This window comes from Triplophysa rosa, unplaced genomic scaffold (genome assembly GCF_024868665.1).
Source record: "Triplophysa rosa unplaced genomic scaffold, Trosa_1v2 scaffold430, whole genome shotgun sequence".
Lineage (NCBI taxonomy): Eukaryota > Metazoa > Chordata > Actinopteri > Cypriniformes > Nemacheilidae > Triplophysa > Triplophysa rosa.
The window spans coordinates 58,361-69,807 of NW_026634434.1; the positions used below are offsets into that span (position 1 = coordinate 58,361).

The following is an 11,447-nucleotide window of genomic DNA, read 5'->3' on the forward strand; positions in this document are numbered from 1 at the left end:
GTTCTATACAAAATGACTGGAAAAATGTAGTGCATATGGTAAGGGCACAAACAGAGCCTAAAGATATGAGAGAAAGGGACAAGGAATTAGTAAACGCCTGGGAAAAATTAAAGGTACAATTTAATTGGTCAGAAGAAACTAAAGGAAATTATGATGTGGCACAGGCTATCAGGAAAATGGAAATGTTGACCCATCGTGAATTACAGCGGGCAGAAGAAAATGTTTCTAAAGCAGGTGTGTTTGAGAAGAGGAAACTCAAAACACAGATAGAAAATCGTAAGAAGGAATTACGGCAGTGGACCCGTATAGCCGCTACGGCTACAGCCGTCAGTAAAACAGGGGTAAACCCGAAAGTTAATGGTGATCAAGCAGGTGTAAAACGGGATTTACCTCCCCCTTATAATGTCCCTAACTTGCGACTAAACCCGTCTGCTCCCGTTGGCATAATGGCCCCAGTATTTGAGCTCAAAGGGGGCGATGTGATGTGTGAGGACGGCCGTGTGAAAATTACAGCAGGTACGGTGGAGGGTGAAATGAGTAAGGCTGACAAACTAGAGGAGGCGGACAGAATTAGGAAAATGATAAGAGTAGAACTGGAAAGAGATAAAGAAAAGGAAAGAGGACACCAAGAACGTCTTTTGATATTAGAACAGGAGTTTTCAGTGAATAAAAAAGAGAGAGAACAAAAAACAAAAAAACGAAGCAACAGTGTAGACACCGGAGATGTGGAAAGCGTCTCAACAGAACAGAGCAATGAGAATGATGTAGAGCAGGGGTGTCCAAAGCCAGTCCTGGAGGGCCGGTGTCCTGCAAAGTTTAGCTTCAACATTAATCAAACACACCTGAACAGCTAATCAAGGTCTCACAAAGCAGACTAGAAACTTCCAAACAGGTGTGTTGAGCCAAGTTGGAGCTAAACTCTGCAGGACAGTGGCCCTCCAGGACTGACATTGGACACCCCTGATGTAGAGGATGATGTTAGGTCAGGGGAAGAAATGGAACAGGAAGGCGGGGAAAGTAGAGGGGAGCAGGGGGTATCAGGAGGACTGATGAGAGTAGTAGTGGAAGGAAAGGATTTAGATTATTGGACTGAGGGGGTAGAGACACAGAGGAGGACAGAGAAACTATTCAGTAGAAGTCAGGAAGTGGGAGTGGAGGAGAAACAGAAAGCAACACCACCAACCAGTGAAGGGCGTTACTCACTCAGGCAATACATCAGAGCTCCCTCCCATATGGGGGAGGAGAAAAGTCTAGTAAGATCAAGAGGCACTGTGTTCCAACAGATGACTGACGGAGCTCACACCCCAGTTAGACCCAATTTAATTTGTCCTTTACTTGGGAGGGGGGGAACTCAAGAGTATAAACCGTGGTCTCATTCTGATGTTACAGCCATTGAATTGAAACTGCCAGCTATCTCTAAGGGAGGGGTCAAGTGGCTGACAAAACTAAGCGCCTTGACATGTGGGGTGGAGCTGGCTTTGGGTGACGTGAGAACACTGTTGGGCGGTCTAGTGCCTGCCTCTAAGTTGAGGGCCATTGAACAGGACGCTGGCCTTTAATGATGAAGCCAGTGAGGAGCCCTTAAGGCGCCACATTTCCAGTTTGAGTGCTGCATTAAAGGCCCATTTTCCAACCCCTGCCACTGCCTACCAGAACATTAAGTTTAGAATGAAACCTGGGGAGACGGCTGGTGTCTATTTGAACAGATGTGAGGGGGAATGGGAGGCACAGGTGGAAGAACATTGTGATAATACCCCTATTTCTAGAGCTCTTTTCAGGGCCGCTGTGTTGGCAGGAACTCCCTTGGCCGTCCAGAAAGCAATGGCAGACAACCCAGACATCCCAGTTTCTAATGATGAGGTATGGACTAGACACTTAGCTCATCACACCGATAAGGCAACAGATAGAGAGGACTATGATGAGAAAGAGATAAGTAAGTTGAAGAACCAATTATTGAAACTACAACTCGATGTAGAGCAAGCAAAGGCTAAGGCAAAAAAGACACAGACCAGTAGGGATGGCCAAATGGTCCAACAGGTTCCCATGACCCAGACTGTCCCAAACCCTACAACACAAGCTTCCACACACACTTTTGAAAACATGGCACCATTTCATCACTATCCTCACCCAGTCCCTTATCAACAATACCATCCATACAGGGGACAAAGCAAGGGAGGCCCTAGAGGGGGAGGATATAGAAGAGGGGGGTACACTGAGGGATCCCAGGGTTGTTTCTTGTGTGGAGATAGCTCACATTGGAAAAACGAGTGTCCAATGAATGGGCCACCAGCTGCAAGGGGTTGGGGTCCCTTAAGAGGTGGTGGAAATGGTCGGGGCAGGCGACCATACCCAAACTCTTTCCCCTTCAATCCTAACCCTAACCCAGGGGGAAATCAGGTGTCAACTAAATTCCCTGTGTGGGGCCTGGGAGGGGAGGCGGAAACACACTGAGGGGGCCTACAGAGAACTACCAGGGGAGCAAGGGCCGAGCCTCTCCTGGACATTATGGTCAATAACAGGCCATTAAAGGCCCTAGTGGATACTGGGGCCACTTACTCCACGGTAACTGGCACATTACCTGGAGATATGTTGACTACCAATAGCATTGAAGTCATGGGGTTCTCTGGGGAAATTGAAAAATGGCCTAAAACAAAACCCCTTTCAGTTAAGGTGGCCAACCAACACCTAACACACAGCTTTCTCTATTCAACCAGAGCACCAGTGCCTCTTCTGGGCAGAGACCTGTTGGTAAAATTGGGGGAGAGTATTTTATGCACTCCTGATGGTATAGTCATCTCCTTCCCTTGTGGCTTATTTCATAATTGTTCAAAGGGCGGGGGCTTGATTTCAGCCTCTCACGGCCAGTGGATGCTGGCAGCCACAGAGAGAGGAGAGGGAGCTGACATATACTGTGTGGAGTTGGATAACCCTGACACTGGCTCCAACTCAAATGGGATCTTAGCAGTGTATCACCTGTGGGAAGAATGGATAAAACAACACCTAATATACATCCCCCCTAAAGATCCATTTCATTGCACATTATTCTATGACAGGACAGGGGATTTGACATATGAAGACAGTTTTTCTGAGATTGAGGGCCATAACTGGACCATTAGCAGTCCAGGGCTATTAATAGGTAGGGAGGGAGTGGTGGCCCTTATTATATTGACCTTAGAGCAGTCTAAGTGGTACAGGATGTCTGATACAGCAGCCCCTCATGTTTCTCTAGCCTTACATCCTGGTCACGAGGCTAGAGAATTAGGTTGCATGACTAAAAGGTTGTTGCGACTCACTAACTGGGAATCAGGTCCTGAGGGGGTGCTGTATTCGCCATCTGAACAGGCATATAAAATCTTGGCCCCTTGTCACTGTACAGGAATGTTGACACATGTATGGCTCAATAGGAGCCATGGCAGGGAGAACACTGATGATGACGCAGCCATCCCTATGATTGCTAGACTACCGCCTGAGTTGTGGTCCACAGGTCCAACGGACGTTGGACATTGTAAAGTACCCCCAATCACCTTTTCCCTGAGAGATTACACCCCTATATGGTAAAGACAGTATAAGAACAAACCTGAGGCAGAGCAGGGCATTGCCTCTACCATTGCTGGCCTGGTGGACTCGGGAGTGTTGACTGTCGCCAAATCCGATTGGAACACACCCATCCTGACTGTGCCCAAGCCAGGCACCGACAAATACCGGATGGTACATGACCTACGTAAGATTAAAGCGTTGGTATCCACACCAACCCTATCTGTGCCTAACCCATACACTTCTTTGTCCAGTTTGACTGTGCGGCACCTGTTTTTTACGTGTATTGACTTGGCTAATGCTTTCTTTTGTATACCTATTGCAGACGCCTGTAAACCAATTTTGGCGTTCACCTATAGGGGTCACCAGTACACGTACCAGAGGCTGCCACAGGGCTTCATTCTCTCCCCAGGGATCTTCAACCATGTCCTGAGGGACCAACTGGCAGGCTGCCAGCTACCCCGGGATACTGTGTTAATACAGTATGTTGATGATTTGCTGGTGGCTGCAACCTGTAGGGAGCATTGCCTCTCTGCCACTGAGATTTTGTTGTCACAGCTATACAAGGCAGGGTTCAAGGTTAGTAAAGAAAAACTGCAGATTTGTAGACCACAAGTTACATTTCTGGGACGTTCAGTAGGTGGCCAGGGCAGTGGTCTGACCTGTAAGCACAGAGAAGAAATTTTGAATCACCCAAAACCATTGACGGTCAAGGATCTTATGTCATTCCTGGGCCTGACTGGGTTCAGCAGACACTATATTGCCCAGTATGCTGATCTCACGGCTCCTTTAAGATGCATGGTCAGAGATAAGGGTATGAAAAATGGTACAGCAACCCTGGATTGGTCAGTCGAGGCTGAGCAGTCTTTCATAACGTTGAAACAGAGCCTTTCCATGTCAACACAATTGCAGTGTGCAGATTATTCAGAATTGTTTTTCCTTGACGTGGCAGAAAGCAATCAGACCGCAAAATGGAGTGTTGTATCAGAAAGATAGGGGTCGGCGGCGTGTGTTGCAGTATGTCAGCGTACTACTCGACCCGGTTGAACAGCGTCAGCCTCCATGTGCTATGTTTGCAGCTGGACTAGCCAAAATAATTACCAAAACATCCCATCTCGTGTTAGGGCACTGTCTGGTAGTTCACACATCACATTCCGTCATATCATTTGTTAATTCATCTGCCTTCACATTTTCTCCATTGCGAACGCACAGAATGTCCACCATTTTGACTGCACCAAACATTAACTATTGTCATGACGGGGTGAACATGGCCGACTTTATGTCTGTGGAAGGCGAGCCCCATGACTGTGCACCCCGTACCTATTTGGCGTCACTAATTCGACCTGATCTCCAAACCAAAAAATTGGAGGGAGCTATGGACCTTTTTACTGATGGTTGCTGTTATAGGAAACTAGATGGGACACTGAGCGCTGGGTATGCCGTGGTACAGGCATCCCTGGACGGTTTTGAAACCAGACTCTCAGAGAAACTTTCGTTCAGACAATCTGCGCAACACGTTGAATTATTGGCTGTTCTAGCTGCATTACGCATTGCTGATGGTCAATGGGTCAACATTTACTCTGATTCCGCCTACGCCGTAAATAGCATCTTGACTGAGCTGCCACAGTGGCAGAGATGTAACTTCACTACCTCAACCGGTCGACCGATTAAGCATGCGGAAGAAGCCAAGGCCTTGTGCGACGCTGTGTTATTGCCTGAGAAAGTGGCCATTCTTAAATGTGCTGGACATCAAGTATCAGATTGCTTTGAAAAAAGAGGTAATGATGCCGCCGACAAAGCAGCCAAGACGGCAGCTGGATACTGTATGCCTCACCAGATGGTAGTCAGACCTATTGACGAACTTGTCTCTCTTTCACCTGAAATAACTTTGTCATTTCTTTCAGACACTTATAAGACGGCGGCCCCTGAAGAGAAGTCCCTGTGGATGAGTAAGGGTGCCTGTCTTTCTGACACGGGTGTGTGGCGAGCACCTGATGGCCGTCCTGTCCTGCCAGCGGACCTGGCAAAGACAGTTCTATTGGAAGCCCATGGGATGGCTCACAGCAGTGACCGAGACATGAAACGCCGTATGGAGGGTTGGTGGCATCCATTCCTGCCCCATATGATCTCAGAGGTAATCAAGTCCTGTGAAGTATGTCAGCAAATGAATGTCAGGCCCACCATTAAATCTGAGCGAGGGCATTTCCCAGTTGTTTCTGGTCCTGGCTGTGAAATAGTGATTGACTTCACTGACATGGGCTATCGGGTACAAGGCAAACAGTACCTTCTCGTCATGGTGGACAGTTACACTTCCTGGCCAGAAGCTTTTGCCGTTGGGAGGGAAGACAGTACCTCCGTTGTTAAATGCTTGATCAATCAATACATCCCAAGATATAGTTTTCCCCATAGGATCCGTTCAGATAATGGCTCCCATTTCAAAAATGAACATTTGAGGTTGGTTGAGCATTCCCTTGGCCTGAAACATTCCTTTGAGGCCGTTTACCATCCCCAAAGCTAGGGAAAGGTTGAACGGATGAACTTAACACTTAAGAACAAGCTTGCGAAAATTTGTGCTGATACAGGCCTATCCTGGTTGTCTGCTTTGCCAATCGCTTTGATGTCTGTACGTTCCTCAATTAACAGGGTCACTGGATTCACCCCATTTGAGCTGTTAACTGGCCGCCAATTTCCGGGTCCCTTTACAGGTTTTCCTATTTGTGACATCCCTGCCTTGGACCCTAAGGAACATTACCAAAAACTGACATGCTTGATAAGTTATTTTTATCCCCAGACACGCCTGACCCTGCCGGATCCAGCACCTTGTGTAGCCCAGTGGGTTCGTGTACGTGAGTTCAGAAGGAAGTGGTCTGGCCCCCATTGGTCAGCCCCTAAACAGGTGGTAGCCCGTACCTCTCATTGTGTCCAATTGAAAGACAAAGGCAACACCTGGTATCATCTCTCAAGTTGTGTTGCTTGTGACCCTCCATCTCGTAGCCTGACCAACACTGTGTTGGACCTTGCTGTGCAGGTCCAAGAGGGGGTACAGGAAGCAAAACAATCGGACGCTCCACTAACAGAGCAGATAACACAAGATAAACAATCCCTTTTGACACACAACACCACACACACAGAGACTTCCTCACAAAACACACAACTGACGTTCAAACAGGGTGATTTGTTTTCAACACCAGAAGCAGAACCCATTGCACACTGTATCAGTGCTGACTGTGTTCTTGGAGCAGGGATAGCACAACAGATCAGACATCGATACGGGGTACATAAGATACAGGGGCAAAGAAAACAATCAGGAGAGTGTGCTGTCACCATAGAAGGAGAAAGGTTGGTGTTCCATTTGTTAACTAAATTGTGGTGCTCAGACTTACCATCTTATACCTCTCTAGAGAGTAGTCTGGAGTGCATGAGGGAAGAAGCTCTCCAATTAGGGGTAAAAAGGATCTCCATGCCCAGGATTGGGTGTGGACTGGACAAATTGGTGTTTGAAGAGGTACAGAAGATCCTAGAGAGGGTTTTCAAGGGAAAAGGGATTGAAATAATCATTTATACCCTGTCAAAAAGTTTATTCATTTATTTCCTAACTACGTTATATTCATTTATTCTTGTTACAAAATTGCTTTCATAATACGTTTTCTGTGATCATTAACCTGTTTTATTTGTAAAGACCAAAGTGACGAGGGCTCTGGAGCCTCGGTTGACTCTTCCTTCAGACCAAGGTGTCACTGGGTAAGTCACCATGAAACTGTGGGGAAATTGGAGGGTTATGGGGGGGGTTATTCATCATAGCAGTGGCTGTAGTATTAATAGTATATGGCATAATGGAAAAAGACACTGAAGATAACAAGCCCAAAAGAGAAATAAAAGTAAAGACGGGACACCCGTTTGGGGTAAAATTGGAACTGATTAGGACCAATGGTAAGGATGCCATCTGGGAATTTGATTTATGCCAGGTAATTAACTGTGGAAAAGATGAGATGTCTTACAGAGGTTATGACATCTACGGGTGTTTGTGGCCTACCACTGGAAGAAATCCCAGTGGCCCCTGGTGTCATGGGTGGACGGATGTCAATTGGTCGACCAGACCGGGATTTGTGAAGCGCATTTGGAAAATGAGTAAGGAACATATTCAATTTAAACTTGCATTGTTTAGGGGACCCTCGAATGTATGGGGAACTAATAGAGTAAATAAAATAATGATTAGGCTAAAAGATGGGCATTATGCCAGAACCTCATACATAACCATAGGGGTAGATGTGACTGGCACAGACCCCATGGGCCTTATCGCCATTACCACCGTGGTAGCCCCAACTGTGCCAATCATTAGTAATTTCTCCCAGTCAGGTAATGCCATTGCTTCTTCTGATTATACCAAAATGACACCCCATGACTTATTAGTGATGGCCACTGGATATAGTGAAGATAATTTGTGGTTAAAGTGGATAGAAACCACAGCCAAAGAACAGGGCATGGCTGATTGTGTTGCATGTGCCAGGGCCAGGCCCACCCTGTACACTGAACCAGCTCCGTTATTCCCAGAAGACACCTGGGGTTATGGTTGTATGCTGGGACTTACCAAACGGGCCACCCCTTTTAATTGTAGCACACTGGCTGCCCTGTTTCCTCCATTAAGCAATCAGTCTCGTATAGGCCCATTCACCCCGAGAGAGGGAAACTATACATGCTTCAATCTAACCAGTACCAGAAAATCACAGATATATGTAGGACAGGTCCCTGACAGCTGGTGTAACACCACGGTGCAAACCCAGGGAGCCCTTGGCGAATGGGCACGTGCTGGGCTATACTATTACTGTGGTGCTTCCGTACTATTAGTAAGAGTGACCCCTGATATGGTTGGGGTGTGTGCCATGACCAGACTGGCAGCCCCGTTAACCCTGATAGGAAGTAGAGTTGTCAGGATGACCCATGTTACCCCAACCGAGTTAACAGCCCGCCGTAGGCGACATGTTTTGCTCAAACGTTCAGCATTTGACCCCACAATTAACAGCCCAACATATGTAGACGCCATTGGCATCCCGAGGGGAGTGCCAGATGAGCATAAACTTGCTGACCAAGTGGCTACAGGATTTGAGAATATCCCAGTGGTGTCAGCCCTATTCCCTGTGACCCCTAATAAGAATGTAGATAGAATTAATTATGTGCATTATAATGTCATGCGGTTATCCAATTTAACTAGGGATGCCGTAGAAGGTCTGGCTGAGCAGTTGGCACCCACCTCGCTGATGGCAGTGCAGAATAGGATCGCACTGGATATGATTTTATCTGAAAAAGGGGGGGTGTGTTCAATGATTGGAGAAATGTGTTGCACCTTTATTCCTAACAACACTGCGCCAGATGGTTCTGTAACCAGGGCATTGAATGGTTTGAAGGCACTGTCAAAAGAGATGAAGGAGCACTCTGGGATTGATAATCCAATGGATAGATGGTTCAATAGAATGTTTGGGGGATGGAAAGGGATTATAATCTCCATAATTACCTCGTTGGGCATTTTTCTTGCTGTTATTGTCACCTGTGGGTGTTGTTGTATACCATGTATTAGATCTCTTTGTAATAGGATGATTATCACCGCAATTGAGAAAAAGGATCCCGATCATCCTCCATCATATGCAATGCCTCTTATGGGCACGGAGGAGGATCAAATGGAAGACCTTGAGGAAAATGTGTGATCTCTGATGGAGATCAAGAGAGGGAATGTTGGGTCTATCCATTTCATAAGAGGTGTATTTTTATAATTTCAGTATCCTAGCAATATGTATTTTAATCATGTACTTTCAGAGAAAATAGATGTGGACCGAAACTGAACAGTAGTTCCTCCTGGCAGGGTGGAATTTACAAGAAACTGAGTGATAAATCATGTGATTTCATGAGAATGTGGGGGTAGGAGTGTTGTTCCTCTTTTTGTGTTAACAGAACTGTGAGTGAGGAGACACCCTAAGAAATGGAGCTCTGCCTGGTAACTTTGGACGGAGGCTTCTGTATTGGCAGAGAAGAGAGTCACCCCACCGGGCTCTGGGAGGAACCAAACAAGAATATAAAAATATGTGTGATGTGTTTGTAAAGCGTTCTGGAATGCCCAGATGCTCTTGATGTATCTGTTGTTCGGAATCCTGAGCTCAGCTCGATCTATTTTACTCACCTTCTATTCTAAATAAAATCAATCTGATCATAGACGTTGTATGAGCGATTTCTGAACCGGGGAAGGACTGTAAGATTTCAGTCCAACAGGTAGGATGTGGTCTCTGTAGCGCAGCCCCCACTTGAGAAAGTAGCGCTTACCCAGTGGCCTTACGGTTCCGGGCGGCTTCTCGCTGTTAGAGAAACAAGGCCGCCGCCTGTGAGGCCGAAGGTAGGGGCCTTCCCACCTTTCAAGAAAGCTCTGGGACCCCCTACCTACCCACTGGTAGGTTACAATTTCGCGGTAGCGCTCACGGCTGACACGCCCAGGCCAGTCACCGTCGCTTCGTTGAGATTGTGACAGGGCACAGTGTTATGGCGTTTTCCATTGGAACCCCATCTGACGGTTCGACACAGCGTCGAGAGACCGACAGAAAGGGAACGTCTCGGTTACGTTTGTAACCTCGGTTCCCTGATGGAGGGAACGAGACGTTGTGTCCTCTTGCCACAACACGTGCTGTCCTCTGCAGCAGCTCCTCAGAACTAAGGTGAATGAATGAGGCACGCCGTCTCCCTTTTATACCCGGTTATCCGGGGGCGGAGTCCGGCATGCAAATTTCATTCGCCAATTTTCATTGGCCTTTTCTAAGAAGTCGGAAGCGATTGGTTCTCAGGGACGAACCCCATCTGTCGGTTCGACACAACGTCTCGTTCCCTCCATCAGGGAACCGAAGTTACAAACGTAACCGAGACGTTTTTAAGCATTTATTTGCAGAAAGCTGAAAGAGGACAAACTTGTCAAAAAAAAAAAACACATGCAATGTTTGCAAAACATAATCAAAGTTCGTATTCATGTTTAAACAACACAATCCTAATGACGTGTTTTACAAATGAAATGAATAGGACCTTGACCATGTGGGAAAATGTTTTTTTTCCTCACAGTTTATAAATCATATGGTGTTTATTTTTAAAATGTAAAAATGCAGAATGGTTTGTGAAAGTGTCACGATCCCAGTCCGTGCTTCCCCTGTGTTTGTGAACTTTTCTGTTATTTCCTGTTCTGTGCCATGTTTTGTGGTCCTTTGTAGTTTTTTGTGTTAATTAGTTCCTCCAGGTGTGTCTTGTTATCTTGTTAGTTTATATGTATTTAAACCCCAGTGTTTCATTTGTCTGTTGTCAGTCGTTAAATGTTTGATCCTGTTTCTTGTGGTTATGCTCAGTGTACTTTGAGATATTTTAGTTCCTTTTCCTTTGTCTTTTTGTTATTTGGTACTTTGCCTTTTTGTTTAAGTAAACCTTATGCTGCATGTGGATCCACTGCTTCGCCTGCCCTTTCGTTACAGATAGAATATACAAATTCTAAAGTATAAAATCAATGGTAAAGCCTATGGAAAGTATCTATAAAACATGGACACCCACCGTATGGTATATGTGTGTTTAAACATGTTTGAAAGCTTTCTTTAATTACACATGAATTATCCATGAAGTTCTTAATGTTAAAGCTGTCCCTGTCATCAGGAGGTTTTTCTGTTAGAGATGACAGACAGACTGTGGTTAAGCCTCTCACATCACTCCCAGGTTTTTTAAGGGCTTAAGTGGCACAAAAGGGGCACTTAAGTCTTGATATTTTTCATAGTTTGTGTCACATTAAAAGTGTACACTGAGCAATATTTACTTTGTCTGGTATATGGGCCATTCTACAGAATTGGTGCAAAACAGCTTGAAAAAAGTTTTTTCACCCAGAATTGTTTTACGTATGCAAATTG

General features: G+C 45.9%; 1 protein-coding gene across 1 annotated transcript; it reads left to right on the forward strand.

Annotated features, from left to right (window-relative positions):
- Positions 1–6,954: 6,954 nt before the first annotated feature.
- Positions 6,955–9,401, forward strand: LOC130550801 (uncharacterized). The gene is made up of 2 exons (XM_057328296.1): positions 6,955–7,039; positions 7,214–9,401. Exon 2 carries the CDS (start codon positions 7,368–7,370, stop codon positions 9,231–9,233), a length of 1,866 nt encoding a protein of 621 aa, XP_057184279.1. The 5' UTR covers positions 6,955–7,039; positions 7,214–7,367; the 3' UTR covers positions 9,234–9,401.
- The last annotated feature ends 2,046 nt before the right edge of the window (positions 9,402–11,447 follow it).